Genomic DNA, 17144 nt, shown 5'->3' with positions numbered 1-17144 from the left:
TATTTCACTGGTAAAACCCCATATTTCATCGAAAAGCATGAAAGAAATATATATATATATATATATATATATATATATGGAAAAATTAAGGGACCTTAAATTGAGCCTGGAGGCGGTATTGTTTCGGTGTTTGACTTGGTCCCAGATTGAACAATGCACTGCTTTCTTTCACTGAGATAATCAGTTATTCACACCAAAAGAGATCCGGAAATGCCACTTTCTCGAAGCTTGAAAGAAGACCTGCGTGCCACACACTTTAAAAGACTTTCGAGACAACTGCTTTAACTTCTTTTCACTGATTTAATGCAAGAAAAAACGAGTGATAAATCGAAACAAGCTGCTTGACGGTAGAGTCCTTTGGAATAAAACCTGACTGGAAGGGATTAGTAAGGAAATCATCATGGTGAAAGAAGTTGAACTTATATTTGTGCATAATTCTTTCTAAAACGCTCAGTGAAGATATTCGACGGTAATAACCAACTTCTTGGAGAAGAGACTGTTTTAAAATAGCGTTCATTGTGTTTGTAGTTTACCAGAGCGTGTTCCCGAAGAGGCTGCGATATTTCCAATGCAATTACCGGTAAACACAGCTATTAACACAATCGGGCACGGTTGCCTTTTCGGTTTTAAGGATGTTTATAGAGTCTAGAACTACTTGGCGGGATATATAAATGTCTTGTTATGAATGAGCATCAGACTCACTAGAATTTGGGAGGGATATATTTATAACCAACTTCTTGGAGAAGAGACTGTTTTAAAATAGCGTTCATTGTGTTTGTAGTTTACCAGAGCGTGTTCCCGAAGAGGGTGCGATATTTCCAATGCAATTACCGGTAAACACAGCTATTAACACAATCGGGCACGGTTGCCTTTTCGGTTTTAAGGATGTTTATAGAGTCTAGAACTACTTGGCGGGATATATAAATGTCTTGTTATGAATGAGCATCAGACTCACTTGAATTTGGGAGGGATATATTTATTACATTCAGATGGAATGTGAAAATATAATTTACTAACTGGGATGAATCAATTTAACATGTAAACGTGTCTATGATAGCTGGAATGTCAAAGTTACGTCGATCCACATACAATTAGTCCTTCATTCTGGAAAAGCTCTGCACACTGTTTAGGACTATATTAATCTACTATCAATGTCAGTAGAAACATCAGAACCGAAGGACGATGGAGAAGGTGCAAGGCATGGATCTTATGAACGTCGATCGAAATGATTTAAAGCATCGAAATCCATCAAATCAGTTCATTTCCGTAAGCGGTTTAGTCCCTTTTGTGCGTATTTGGTAGTAGCAGAACAATCCGACTCTCATTCGAAGTCTGCCTATTTCAATAGACATTTGAAATCAGGTAATACCAGAATTAAATATCGTATTGAATCCACATATTAACTAACCTGTACCAGAGAGAAATTTTAAGAGGAAAAGTAAAAATAAAAAGTAAGAAAGATTTTGTAAATAGGAGACGTACAAAATTCTTTCGAAAAAAAATAAAAGAAGATTTCCCTTAAGTGATAAGGTTGGGTGAAGTTTAAAATGTTTATGATTTCAAGTAAGTGTTTATTAATTGCCAGCATATTTTGCCATGACATTGATTTATTATAACCGAAATATCTGAATAAGAATTATAATACTAAAGTTTTCGAGTTGCTTATACATCATTAAAAGTCTTTACATTTGGCATTTACACATGCTATTCAGCTTAACACTGTTTTATAAGAGTGAAACTCAAAACATGTGGTTGAGCCTATACAGTTAATCAGCAATAGTATAAGCTATACATCACTGACTTCATTCACTGTATTAGTCATCTATCATCATCACGAATTCCGATCAGCTACATAGTTCTTAGATCAAATTAAGACCAATATTGAATACAATTCAAGATCGGTTTCGTCTTTTTAGAATGGCGGACGTGTTATTTCTACCTTGATTTTGACATGCATTAGGAAAACAATGTTCAAGTCGTGATTAGTTATGTCTTAAATCGTTAATAAGCTTAATGTTATACGAATAACTGTCATACCACTGACGTCAAGTGTCTGAATTGTTTCTACTTATCTTATCCTATCCAGGTCTTAATATTAATCCCCAAGCATGTCGAAGCATGTCGCCTTAACAAGTGCCTGGAGAAATGTCGGCAAAAGGTTGCTGAAATTTGGTAAATTCACATGCCGTCCGAATCTTGTAGATGTCGTTCCGAGACAGTCTGATTTACACGAGGACTATAAGAACTATGATTTCCGATCTAAAATCAATTGAATTTGTGTTTCGGGGAAACTTGTCCATAGCTGATGTATTGAATAACTGAATTTACAAATCACGGCGTTTAAATGATCGTTTATGCATTTTTGTCTTTTAATTAGCGATATATATGTTTTAGCCCATCCAACGCAAATGTCTATGACATCCACCGGATGAACAAGTTGTAATTTGTAACTTGTATTCTGAAAATTATAGACATGGTACTTTATGTAGAACATGTTACTAGAATGGAATGTTCAAAATGAATGAAACTAAAAATAAGAACACATGAAGTAAATGTTCAAATTGTCATAAGGCAAGGCTCGGTTATGATGTTTTGATGCGTATGTGGTCTGTTTGTGGTATATCTTGTATATGTGGTGTTTATACCTTTGTGTCTCTTGTTCATTATCGCTTGGGTCATTTTCTACTTAATAAGTTTTGGGATACTGGGATTGTCCCTTCGTTTTTCATTGTTTTATCAATAAATTTATGGATAACTGTGTATCAAGTACTACGTAACAGGGGCCGATGTGAAATATCATGTAACACGAGCGTTAATGACTTATTTTATTACATGGAACATCTAAAATAACCACAGTTATTACATTAAAGAATCAACTTGACAAGCACTGCTCTGTCGTAGTTCGTCAATCGTTACTTATATTATTTGCGACGGGGCATTTCTCGTCGTTATTGCTAATAAATTCGGTTACAGAATAACTTGGATGAACTATTACATGCAATCCAGAACAATTCTGTCAATTCTTTGATGCCGTGTCTGGGATGCTAAAGAAATGTTCCGGCGAATTGGCGATGAATAATCATAATGGTGTTACTTTTGTCCTGATAAAGTATCATATCAATAGTATACAAATATTTCGAAATGATATTTCTTTCATCTAGCCCGTCTTTTGCGAAATGTCTTCCAATGAACACAATACAGGTACACCAATAGCGTCCGTCATTACATATTACACATAGAAATATATAATTTATGTTGGATTGTGTGTTTTGTACAGAAAGAGCCACCATAAGTAAAGTAAATGTACGTTTCTTCGTACATGTGAAAAATACATTTATTTTAGCCTGTGATCCTAATATTTATGACCGTTTTGTGCAGAGGGTGAAGTGTTGAATGTCTGTTTCTGGAGAGGTGTACAAATGAGCTTGTCAGTTCACTGAGCCATTCACGAAAATGTTAAATATGGTGCTTGGTTACCCCGTCAAATCATAATCATTTGAAAATGTATGCTTTATTAATTACTAAAATGTGCAATATATCATTGATTGACTTATAGCATTTTTCTGAAAGCCAAACAATAGTGTGTATACTGCTTTTTTGGAGTATATGTTTAAAAATATTTTCTTTGGACGTAAAACTCGTTCAATCTATGCAGAATGAAATAGGGCACTAGGTATCAGAAATTAGCAGTCTTGTATTATACCTCAAGTGCTGTTTAACAAGATGGATGTAAGCTTTTTGTCCCTGTTTACCTCAAGTGCCTTTGACCAAGATGGGGGTAAGCTTCTCGTCCCTGTATATCTCAAGTGCGTTTGAACAAAATGGAGGTAAGGTTTTTGTCTCTGTATAACTCAAGTGCGTTTAGGCAAGATGGAGGTCAGCTTCTTGACCCTGTATACCTCAAGTGCCTTTGGACAATATGGAGGTAAGCTTCTTTTCCCTCTATAACTCAAGTACATTTGAACAAGATGGGGGTAAGCTTCTCGTCCCAGTATACCTCAAGTGCGTTTGAACAAGATGGAGGTAAGCTTATTGTCCCTGTATACCTCAATTGCGTTTGAACAAGATGGAGGTAAGCTTATTGTCCATGTACACCTCAAGTGCGTTTGAACAAAATGGAGGTAAGCTTCTTGTCTCTGTATAACTCAAGTGCGTTTGGACAATATGGAGGTAAGCTTCTTGACTCTGTATACCTCAAGTGCCTTTGGACAATATGGAGCTAAGCTTCTTGTCCTTCTATAACTCTAGTACATTTGAACAAGATGGGGGTAAGCTTCTCGTCCTTGTATACCCGAAGTGCGTTTGAACAAGATGGAGGTAAGCTTATTGTCCCTGTATACCTCAATTGCGTTTGAACAAGATGGAGGTAAGCTTATTGTCCTTGTACACCTCAAGTGCGTTTAAACAAAATGGAGGTAAGCTTCTTGTCTCTGTATAACTCAAGTGCGTTTGGACAATATGGAGGTAAGCTTCTTGACTATGTATACCTCAAGTGCCTTTGGACAATATGGAGCTAAGCTTCTTGTCCTTCTACAACTCTAGTACATTTGAACAAGATGGGGGTAAGCTTCTCGTCCTTGTATACCCGAAGTGCGTTTGAACAAGATGGAGATAAGCTTATTGTCCCTGTATACCTAAATTGCGTTTGAACAAGATGGAGGTAAGCTTATTGTCCTTGTACACCTCAAGTGCGTTTAAACAAAATGGAGGTAAGCTTCTTGTCTCTGTATACCTCAAGTGCGTTTGAACAAGATGGAGGTAAGCTTATTGTCCCTGTATAACTCAATTGCGTTTGAACAAGATGGAGGTAAGCTTATTGTCCCTGTACACCTCAAGTGCGTTTGAACAAAATGGAGGTAAGTTTCATGTCCCTGTATAACTCAAGTGCGTTTGGACAAGATGGGGGTAAGCTGCTTGACCCTGTATACCTCAAGTGCCTTTGGACAAGATGGAGCTAAGCTTCTTGTCCCTCTATAACTCAAGTACATTTGAACAAGATGGGGGTAAGCTACTCGTCCCTGTATACCTCAAGTGCGTTTGAACAAGATGGAGGTTAGCTTATTGTCCCTGTATACTTCAAGTGCCTTTGAACAAGATGGAGGTAAGCTTCTTGTCCCTGTATAACTCAAGTGCGTTTGAATAAGATGGGGGTAAGCTTCTTGTCCCTCTTTATCTCCATTGCTATTAAAGGATGTGGAAGTAAGATTTTTCTTGTCCCTGTATATCCCAAGTGCATTAGATTTAACATGGTGGATGTAATTCTTTTTGATCCTGTGTACCCCAAATGCCTGTTAACAAGGTGGGTGTAAACTTCGTGTCCATGACATTTCCATTGCGTCATGACTATACTGAAAATGAACGCTTTGATCTCACTTCAGGCATCTGTGTGGCCCAATCGTTGAAGATATCACGGATGGCGACGGACGAAGAATTCGACAAAATTGTGGACGATCTCATCTCTATTCATAAGGTTATTCAGATAAGTCGAACCCGTGGGACCACATGCAAATCTGTTTATTATAAGAAGTTTTAAATTTATTAGATAAGGATAGTCAGTTTGATAATGTGGAATTTTTCCAAACGGAGTGTATTCCTAAGCATTTGGTGAATAATTTATAACACAATAAATTCATTTAGCTGCATATATACAAAAAACCCAACAGGTTAATGTATATATATGTATATATTTCATAAAATGCTGCCATGTCTTATACATTCCATGATCTAATATGTATTATGATGTTTCTGTTTAAATTTAATAGGCAAAAGCTGTGGTAATGTTTGTCAACGAAGACAACTGTCGTAAACTGCTTTTGACGTTACGACGTCGTAACAGAACGATGGAGTTGACGTTTTTGGCGTCAGACAGCTGGGGTGCCAAGATACATCCTGTGTATGGACAGGAAATTTTCGCAGAAGGGACGCTTAGTCTGCTTCCGAAGCGTCGGGTTATTGCAGGTGAATACGATTTGTTTATATCTTAATAATGTATTGCTGTTTTCAAATAGTTTTCATTGTGTTGATGTAGTGTGTTCCGAGCATATAGCGTTAATTATGTGTTGTCTAGTCATTGATAGTTTATTCATGGTTTTTCGAAAACCATTTTCACGTAGGTTTTAATCAAAGTTGACGATGTTGTGTATGAAGTGTTTATACGTTTGTGTCTCTAGTCCATTGACGTTTTGGTTCTGTCCTTGTGCCTCTAAACAGGTTTAATTTAAGTGTCGACTACTGGGCGTGTCCATATAGATTTTATTGTATTATTGAAAGCAACTGGCACTTTCGACCATGTGCCCATTCTTATTACTTATTTATGTAAAATTCACGATTGCAAAAATGTTTGCCGTTTAATAAATTATATCACCGCTATTAAAAATCGTAAAGTAAATTAACTAGATATTGGCGACGGTGATTTATACGCGTGCCTTGGAAAAAAGCTATTCCCATAAAAATTATGCCCACGTTATTTCTGGAATTCGCCCGACAATAATGAATATTTCTTATTTATGATGATGTTTGTCTAAAGCAAAATAAATTACTGCAAATTTGCGACGTACAAACGGATGGCTTTGTTGCAAAAACCACCTTCGCGAAAAAAGTAAGTAACATACAAGGATTTATTAAAGAAGAAATGTCATTCGGTAGTAAAACCACTATAAAGAGCTGTCCTTTATGAAAGTGCGTCGGTTAGTTTGTCATAAAAAACAGCAGGACACGTTTCAGAATGGTTATTTTAATACACCCACAGAAATTTCCATGCATTACATTTGTGTTTGTTGCACTCTCACAGGATAATCATAATCCCATGTGGTTTTCGTCTAAACGTTAATTTTGAAGCTTTGTTATTTTCCAGTCCAGTAATGATATATTTGTAGGTTTTCATCAGTTCAATCACTTTTGCGCTGAAAAGAACCTACAAAGCAAACTTATCCTAACTATTTCGTGAAAAATATCAACATACACAATCTCAGACATGAACATGTGACCGTATTCCATATCATTGTTCTTCCAAACAATGTCAAGACGATCCTTAAAATAAACTTGATTTTCTAACATTCCATGATTAGGCGTTAATATTAGTTGATTGAGGACAATCGTATCACTCCAACTATTATAAGAGAAAATACTAGTGGTGTTATGTAAGTGCCTATTTCCAATATGAACTCCGGTAGACAAACCATCTTAAGAGTATACTGCATGCAATGTGTAACACCCCCTACACACACATTGAAAGCCCATACTTTCTTTATTTTACATTTACCTTAAGAATTTGTTTCTGTAGTACATTGGAGCAAATATTCACACCATCACAAAATGAGCATAATTCTTTATATATCTTTAAAATATCAGATCACCTCTTTTTCAGATTTCGACGAGTACTTTTTGGGTCTTACGTTGCCTCATGCCCAGATTGATCCATGGTTCAGTGAATATTGGGAGTCTATCTTCGACTGCACCATGCAAGACAAGCCGAACAGAACACGCTGCTCTGGTAGGTAGACCAACGCATAAAAGTGCGTTAGTGTTCGAAATTATATTTAGTCAAATGGGATGACTGTATTTTTTAAATATGCGGTAGAAATTATGTTGGTGAATCAACAGTGAGCCGTTATTGATATGAATCAGGTGGACAGAGCCTTGGTCAGATGACAAAATATAATATCGAACACTAAGTTGGTTAAATGATTATGAGTGTGTATTCACTAAAATAATGTAAACAACTGCGTTGCTTTGAACCCCACCAAAATATACATCATATGAAGACAGGTAAGCCTGTAAGATTGTCATATGCACTCAATAAAGATAGGTGTCGTATTGTTGCAATAATTTTAAACTATTTGTCAACGCCAACCAGAGAAATGCCATGTTCCTTAACAACTATTCATTATAACCTTTACAATAACCGTAGTTTGAAATAGCGTGATTTTTGTCACCTGCCTTAAAAGGCGTGTGCACTGATAGTGTTAATTTGCAAATTTTCATAAAAAAACAGTATTATATGATGAAAGAGTCAAGAAATATCTAGGTAAGCATTTCTTCATAAAGATGCAATGATGTGTTAGTGCATGTAAGATATCAACATCGTTGTTTTTTTTCGTTGAATTTAAATTGGTTCACCATTATATCATTTTTCCATAAATTACATTTTGAATGACACCATAATGACGTTACTATTAATATATGATGTATTAAAGGGAAGTAATATATTTTTACTATGATTATATAGCATTTTGTTTTGTTTCTCAAATAGTATAGTGTATTAATAGAATTTCTCTCCGAGAAAACTTATATATAACTTAAAAATATTAAATCTTTTCAAGTAGCGGTTTTTGTATTAATGACGGATAGTTTACGCTAATATGAAATACATGTCAAGTTTTATCGGATTCGTACACCCGTGTCTTCAAACTTTGTTTTTGGGTTTTTAAGTTATCATTAAAGTGTTTTCTATGTATTTTTCGAATAGGATGGTTTACAAAAGCTCAATTATTTGCTACCGCAGCTTCGATGTAGGAAATATATGCTTTACATAAGCCTTAACAAATACAAATAAAAATAGTAACCACACTCTATGAGTTAAAATGTTTTACCATATTTTAGGTTTTTTGGAACTATTGTTAATTTATTTCGGAGTGACTACATCCTTTTCGAGCGTTTGAGTAGTGTACAGCATTCAGAGTTTGTGGTCACTTATTAAAAATATCAATAATATATAATAAATTGAATATAAGAGAGGTGTTCATATGATATCTAAAAACATTATTTAGATGCGAATGTACGCTGTTTTCATCAACTGCATAATTATCATTTTTATAAAAATTATAATTGCTTTTATACAAAAAAACACAACGCAAAACGATTGTGTTATTTGCATTACATAATAAGGCTTTTAGTTTTATAGCACTTCTTTAAATACAAACGTTTAGTTATTTTTTGTTTTTGCAAATTTGCAAAGCCAAAAATGAGTCTTTGTGAACCTATCCCTATATGACCAAGGACTTTATAAAAACTAGAAAGGAATTGATAAAACACAAGCAGTTGTGACATTGTAACCGTATAAATTTATTTGATATCAGGTACAGAGGACATATCAGCTTTCAACAAGGCCCACTACGAGCAGGAAGGCCTGGTTCAGTTTGTGATAGACTCGGTCTATGCCCTCGCCCATGCCGTGCACAGCCTTCTAACGGACTCATGTCCGCTAGGTCCTCGGGAATGCCTCGAGGCTGGCTATATAACGGGAGAGGAAGTGCTGAATTATATCCGCAATGTCTCTTTCGTTGGTAAATTATTTTTATCTGTGTAATAAGAATCAATTACTCTTTAAGCCTTTATATCAGTTAAGACCTCCATATGTTTGAAAAAGTAAGTTTGTCTCTATTTTTATTGATGAAGATTGTCAATAACTTACAGAAGATATATATTTATCTTGTTCTTTTTATAAATATCCATTTCATGTTCTTCTCTACAGTACAAACGTTTTAGTTTTGTAACGTGGAAAACTTGCTGGTTTTAATATAATGGAAGAAAATTATATCTATTTTTACAAAGATTATTTCAATAAGCTCAAAACTCAGATTTTGTGTTTTTGGTTTCTTATTGTAGTATAGTCAATTGTTTACGTTTTACCCTAGGTATCGGAGGAGATGAGGTGAAGTTTGATTCAAAAGGAGACGGGCTGGGCAAGTATGACATTTTCCAATACCAGCATCTCACGGGAGACAGATACGACTATGTCCGAGTGGGCGAGTGGATTGATAGGTATGGAGTATCTCTCCCTCGAAAGCACACTCGCGTTCATATTGTCTGGTAAAATTATCTTTCCCGAAAAACAAGAACAAACTACATCCAATGTATGGAAAACGTTTGAATTAACCAGTGCAAAAATACCACAGTTAACGGTCCATGAGCACGGGCTTATGCATTGTTTAAATTGAAACAATCATTAAGATATATTAAAGTATAGAAATCTAGACAACCAGGGTAATACACAATTAATTATCTAGTTTTGCTTTTATTTTACTATCATTTAAAATTATTCTGCAAAAACAGCCTTATTTATTTTTAAATAGTAAGGAAATGTTGTTTACAGATTTTTTCAAAGTCTACTCAACAATTTTTAATTTCAGATTGGTGATATTCAACGACACACTACTTTTCCGAAACCGCACTACCAACGTTCCGAGGTCTGTTTGTTCGGAAGAATGCCCGTTTGGATACATCAAGAATAACACTGTGGAGAGCGACACGTGTTGCTGGGTCTGCATACGATGCCGGGAAAATCAGATGTTAAAGGTAGCCCTTATACTTCAAAAACACGATGTGTAACTATTCGAACACAAGAGTTTAACCTCCTTTTGGATATGTTCAACCTCATCATTAATATATAGACTTTACATGGTCTTCTTTATAACGGTTGTGGTTTTTGAGCAATGGTTTTATTTTACGTTGTACAGGCATCAGAGTAATATTTAAATTTTAAGCTACATAGCTAGACTGAGACTTACTCATAACTGTATTTGTCAGGCCATGATCATGATCAATTGATTGGATATGAATGTGCATATAATGCTAGGTTTCACATAACGCTCATGTAACATTTTTGTTTTATGATCTTTCAGAATGAGTACACTTGTCAGGATTGCCCAGATGACTACACACCGAATAGAAATTTGACCTTATGTATTCCCCTTCCTGTCATGCATCTCAACTGGGACTCTCTCTGGGTTCTACTTCCGGTTTCTGTCTCATCATTGGGAATGTTGGCGGCTGGTTACGTTATATACGTGTTTATCAAGTTTAATCGCACTCCTTTAATAATGGCTTCGGGCCGTGAACTTTGTTATGTTCTTTTGTGTGGGATTTTCATGTCATACGGAACAACATTTATACTTCTTGCACAACCGACTGTTATCTTATGTACAGTAAAAAGATTCATGCTTGGCATATCTCTTTGTCTCATCTACGCATCGGTGCTCGTCAAAACAAATCGAATATACAGGATATTTAACCGCGGAGTGAAGGCGATGGTCAAGAAACCAAGTTACACGAGTCCGCGGTCTCAAATCTGTATCTGTTTAAGCCTTGTATCCGTGCAAATAGTTGGAGGATTAACATGGATTGGTTTCGAGAAGCCAGAAACACTATACGTGAAGCACTACACGGACTTCCTCGTGCTAACTTGCAAGGCGAGCCAGATAGCAATCCTTCTATCGCTCGTATATAACATGCTTCTTATTATTCTGTGTACGGTGTTTGGATTCAAAACGAGAAAGATCCCCCAAAACTTTAATGAGGCCAAGTATATAGCATTCACCATGTACAGCACGTGTATCGTGTGGTTAGCATTCATTCCAATATACTTTGGTGCCAATCATGACTTTAAGGTAACGACATCATTCAATAATACTCTTTTACACATTAGATGCATGCTTTTCACACAGGCGCGAGAAATGTTAGTTTCAATAAGAATAGTTCTAAACAACGGTTGTAGCTTACGAAAAAATAAATGCTTTTTTTTAAATTCGTCAAAATCGTCGATTTATTTTGTTTTAAATTATTGATCCATTTTACATCACATTAACTGTAGATTTGTTTACTTTTCAGATCGAAGTGACTTCATTGTGTATGTGTGTTAGTATAAGTGCTACTGTCGCGCTTGTGTGTTTATTTGGACCAAAGGTTTACATTGTGATTTTTCAACCACACAAGAACGTTCGACAAGGCGCAACGCCAGGTTTACAGGCAGCCGGGCGAAGTTTTGCCAAACCTTTCATACCGAGCGTTAACAGTCCAGGAGCGTTGTGCAACGCCTCGTCTTATGCCTCTTACGAGACCCACAACGGGCATGTGAAGGACGCTCAAAAAATCACGACATCGGCACTTACTACAACTATGACAATTGAGACTGTAAATGATGTATTTTCAGACAGCTTAGAAGAAGATGATGATGACTTTTGTGACGAACCGTTCATTCCAAAACCAACCGTGGATAAAGCCACTTCAACTTCAGAACAATAGCACTCAATGAAAACTGTCATATATTGTATAATTATAATCTAATCTAACCCACCCCGATAACTAATTGTGAACTATAGCAATTTTAATGTTTTAAGACTAAATGATTCGTAATAAACATATTTCAACATGAGTACCGACTTCCCCATGAGCACATTCGGTTGATTAATAATTGGCGCATAACACATATTAGCAAAAGGTAAAAAACAAATATCTCCACTATAACCACATTGTCAAATTGATAAAAAAGCTTTGCATATATACCCCTTACAATATTGAAACAATAATTCCATGCAGAAATAGTTTGATGCTGTGGCAATAGCAATATCATTTAAGATTCATATTGGAGAAATGATCATGAGATTACTTCATGATGGCAAAAAAAAATCTTATCCGTTGAAAAAAGAGATCGAGCCACTTTTTCCGCTTTTCGACTCAATAGAAAAAATATTCTCCACTAAAATTTATTGTATAAATTCAAAATAATTAAGTAATAATAGCATTGTCATAAGGAGCATTCCCCCTTAAAGCTTTAAACAAAACCGTTCCACTGAAACTAATTATCTGTATCGGACATCGGATATAATCATAAGGTGACCCCTTTTTCATGAATGTCAAACCAGACTTGCCAACAAAATATGGCCGTCAGAGGCAGAACCTACTTTCTTTCAATGAATTTAAAGGACACTTCGATGGAACCGATAGTCAAAATTGAAAGTAATTTGAAAGAAATTATCGTAATCAAAAGTGCTAACACCAACCAAATTTGTCAAAAACATGGCTGCAAAGATAACCTCTAGCATGACCTTTCAAATGTATTTTGAATATTTGTTACTATGAGGCATTGGAATTTGTAGAAAGTGTATAGTTTTATTGTTTTGTGAAGAGTTTTGCAAACAAATTTCATTTTTTTCCCTGGATGACATTGGTTATGACATTTTGACCTACTTACTTTGTTTCGAAGCAGTGGAACTGCCGTTTGATCGTGAGCTTAAGACCTGCTTCTGAATCTTTTGTAATACGTAGTATTTTTAGCATGTGTACAATTTTGTAAAAAAAACAAACAAGTACAAAACAATATCCTTTAAACTCATTGTCTTATTTATGATTCTCAAGTATTGAAATTTAGACACTTTTAAAATATTTCCAACTATGTCCATGACTTTGAGCTTAACATTTTTACAAACATATTATATTCTGAAGCTACCGCAATAAACAGCAATTGAAGTTCTTAGGGTGTCAATTGGTAAAAAATTCATATAGCGCACTTTCGAAAATTTCATAATAATAAAGAAGCGATTAAGGGTAATGTTCAGATTAACAATATTGCCTTGCTCACGAATTATATGACGCATTTGTAAATGTTTTCTATCATTGTCTTTTTAAATTTGTATAAACAAACACATTATATATACAATTTTCCAATAATATTATGTGTAATAGTTTGACAACATCTCCTTTAAAATGTTACTAATTAACAAGAAATTGAGCATTTTATATCCCAAAATTATGTTTCTTATTTATAAAAAATCCGTCGCCTGCAGTTGTTTTACATTTATTTTGTACATTTATGTTGTGTTGAACAGCTTACAAGTTATGTTTATATTTAAATAATAATTTCATCGTCGTTCTTGGTCAGTTTTGATTTCACTGATAAAAAGATATTTTTAAAAAGCAAACGCTGTCTTATTCGTAAGGATAAATGATGTTAACGCCCTGTTTATACACTAGTGAAACTTTATGTACATAGACATAGCATTTCTTTTTCACATTGTCATATGTATTTGTAAAAAGGTGATGTACACACATACTTCGGACCAATCGTCTAGCTGTATATTATGTATTGTGTGTAAATATACATGTGCCCTTTTGTGATGTAGATCATAAATGCTCATATTATGTATCTGAAAAGCCAAAACTCTCTTTTATGTATATAAATGTACATATTCAAATAAATATTTTGACATTCAAAATTTATCAATCACTTTTTACAAAAATGAACATGAAATTTGAATAATTAAAACGAAATAAGAAGACTTCTTATTTTTATTTGTTCTTGGATTCTTGTTAAGGCCTTTTGGAACAAAGAGGTTGTTATTTTAGTATACAACAACATCGCCTTGAATAATGAAACCGTACCCAGTATAAATTAATTTAATTAACAGTTGAGTACGTAGTTAAGCGTAATATGATTTTTACTATGGTAATAACATTTAAATAGTTAACTGCCTGTTTATGTTAGACGTAGTTTCTTCCATGTACCGTAAACATGATTATGCCAATGATGGTTGTCGACATTTTATGACAATATATGTTTTGTAAAGGTCAAACTCGACGGAAGTGGATTTTTGTCTATTTAAACAAATGTTTATAACCTTAGGCACATATAGCAGGAGATTAGACATATGTTGAACAAATATTTAATAAAAATACGGAACGGAAGCAATGACATGGTACGTCATAATGCCATATAATTTCTTTATACAGCACAGCTGTGCATGTTTTTATGTTGACTAATTGCCAGAAAGAATCATCATGTAAGTGCGTAACTTTTAAGACTCAGAGAGTATCGATAAAGTGTTCCAAAATACAAGAGCAACTCAAAGACTTACATTTTACTTTAAAATGCCGTAAGACCTGCATGTCTATCGCTTTTATGAAGTGTTTGTACATATTGAACTCTTAGACCATATTGAAGTGACAAACTGGTGTAATGGAAACTGCTCTTATAAGATTCCAATTTCATGAGAAAAGCTTCGCTAACAAATTTGTCTTTTTGCCAATTTAGGACAAGAAATTGGAGGTTCATTAATCATCTTGCCTATATCTGTTTATTTTTATACTAGCTTCGTTACCATTCGTTGATTGTATGGCAAAGGACCACTATGGTTTGGATTGTGTCTCTCAACTTTCTGTATATTCATGTTCATTAATAGGTTACATAGTAGAAAATTCATTTTTCCTCCGCAAATTCATGAGTCATTATATTTAACTGAATTAATGAAAATGTAGTTTAATTAACATTGGTTAAACGGATGCCTTTTTAGACCAATTGTACAGAACATATATTCTGTTACAGACGTACACATGATATAAATGGCGGAGGCATAACTTAAATTCTGTACTTATTGCTTTCTCGCATACTATGACGTAACATCTTTGAAGAAGAACGTACTAACTGTGAAAAAAGCAAGAGATATATCTATCAGAGCAAGACAAGAAATTTGAGTTATTTATTTCAAACAAAATTAAGTATTTTAGTGTTTTTATATTTATTTATTTTTAAACCGGCTTCATTTGAAACCACCAATCGCAAAATGCTATGAAGCCAGTGATGGTCAGTGTTTTAATTCTAAACAAGTAATTACAAACATTTTATAAGCGCTTCTTTACTATTTTTTTTCCTTTTTTAAAGCATAGAATCACTCTTGACGCTTTTCATTGTCAACTGAATCGATATAATTCCGATGTTATGCCAAATTCATACTTGAATAAGAATGTTTAGAACAGATGTGCAGTTCGATTTATGTATGCCACTGGGGTCACGCCATAATGCTTTCATAGACTCTTAAATAACAACGAGCTCTACGAACAGCCAAACAGCATTACAAAACATCAGTCGCGAGTCCAGCATGTCCATTCGTACTCCCCTCGAACTGTGTTAAAGCGGTGTGGAGGTCTCAACACTGGCGGTGTGACCAACCCCATGTGAAGTGTCACAATAAGAGGAATTAGTAAATCGAAGGAAGACCTTCACATGACGAGGCCACCGATACTAATATAACACTTGGCATATAGTAGATTCATGTTTCAGTATTTTTTTGCTCTTGTCTTGCGCCTCTTAACAGGTTTCATTTATTATTTTTTGACTGCTGTGCTTGTCTCTGTAGTTTTCATTGTTTTTCAAGGCGATTATACTTTCATTTAGAGGTAAAGGCGTGTATTCTCTGATTGTTGTGTCTAGTCTTGTGTCTAGTTTGAAATCGTTTAAGTCCTTACCTTGTGCCTCTAAATTTGCTTTGTATTTGCATTTCTTGTCTTATCCCGTACTTTTCATGATATTATTATAATTAATTATATATAAAAATAAGCAAGGTTTCACTTGTCATTACGGTATACAAGGTATTCCCCCATAAAAAGGTCTTTCAATAGTTTAATACAGATTATTTAGCATGAATGAAATCTACGTGGACGTATATTGTTAAATATTAAATATCAAACGATATATTTATAGACAAAAAGTGTTCATACATTACTTTATAGGGTGAATTTAATACAGTTGATCATTAATAGCGGAAATACACGTCATAATTTAGAAAGGATGCTTTAGGTAAATTGTACTTTTAGATAGAATGGAAAATGTTTGAGAATGTGAACGGGTATAAACAAATATGCTAAATTAACAAACACGAATTGCTTTGAAGTACAAACATGACCACTGTAAAGACAATGGGAAAACATGTATTTGAAATCATAAAGAATGCATTATACAATGAGAGAATAATTTTTTAAACTGTATCCATCGTTTGGCTAGACTTTCGTTTTATTGTAAAAGTATATATTTTAATAAATGGTACAACGAAAGATAAACAATCATTAAGCCTAATAAATCAAGCGATAACAAATGCAATGAATAATTAAGAGGAACTTATAATGATGCATAATGCAATGCAGATATTTCAGATAAATTAAGCAGAACGCTTCACATTATGCAACGTCTCGACATTGACTTTTATGTTTTTGTCATTTACTTGTAGCATCCTAAGCCTACATTAATCTGGTCTCTAATGGATCATGCGATGGTTTAGCATAGACATCGTTTATGAGTTGTATGTGATGCATGCGATGTTGCAGACAAATAAATGTATTTGATACTTTTGAGATGCATTTGCATCGACATTTTGAACAATTGAGGTTTTGGAAAGTGTGTTTTTTTTTTGCTTTAATCCTTTAAATAAAATAATGTTTCATTTAAATAAGGCTTAACTGTGCGGCAAGAATAAAATATCGTTTCATTTCTAGTATAAGCCTTGTATTACAATATTCAAACTCAGCTTTAATGTTATTAAAGCGAAAGCGAAAGAGTTGTTCAGAGAGCTCAATTGAAATAGAAGTACATATGTTTT

At 34.4% G+C, this 17144-nt stretch overlaps 1 protein-coding gene across 3 annotated transcripts in view; it reads left to right on the top strand.

Moving 5' to 3' along the window:
• LOC128217800 (metabotropic glutamate receptor 8-like) overlaps positions 1 to 13459 on the top strand; it is a 91237-nt gene extending 77778 nt beyond the window's left edge. For all 3 annotated transcript variants that reach the window (XM_052925195.1, XM_052925193.1, XM_052925194.1), the window contains exons 3-10: positions 5379 to 5470; positions 5763 to 5958; positions 7367 to 7492; positions 9078 to 9284; positions 9636 to 9762; positions 10131 to 10296; positions 10623 to 11387; positions 11608 to 13459. In XM_052925195.1, coding sequence (XP_052781155.1) covers positions 5379 to 5470; positions 5763 to 5958; positions 7367 to 7492; positions 9078 to 9284; positions 9636 to 9762; positions 10131 to 10296; positions 10623 to 11387; positions 11608 to 12021 — 2093 coding nt within the window. In that variant the 3' untranslated portion in view covers positions 12022 to 13459. The remainder of the gene's footprint in view (positions 1 to 5378; positions 5471 to 5762; positions 5959 to 7366; positions 7493 to 9077; positions 9285 to 9635; positions 9763 to 10130; positions 10297 to 10622; positions 11388 to 11607) is intronic.
• The last annotated feature ends 3685 nt before the right edge of the window (positions 13460 to 17144 follow it).

Source organism: Mya arenaria, chromosome 14 (assembly GCF_026914265.1).
Source record: "Mya arenaria isolate MELC-2E11 chromosome 14, ASM2691426v1".
Taxonomy (NCBI): domain Eukaryota; kingdom Metazoa; phylum Mollusca; class Bivalvia; order Myida; family Myidae; genus Mya; species Mya arenaria.
The sequence above is the reverse complement of the archived record's forward strand: the minus strand, read 5'-3'. Positions and strand labels throughout refer to the sequence as shown.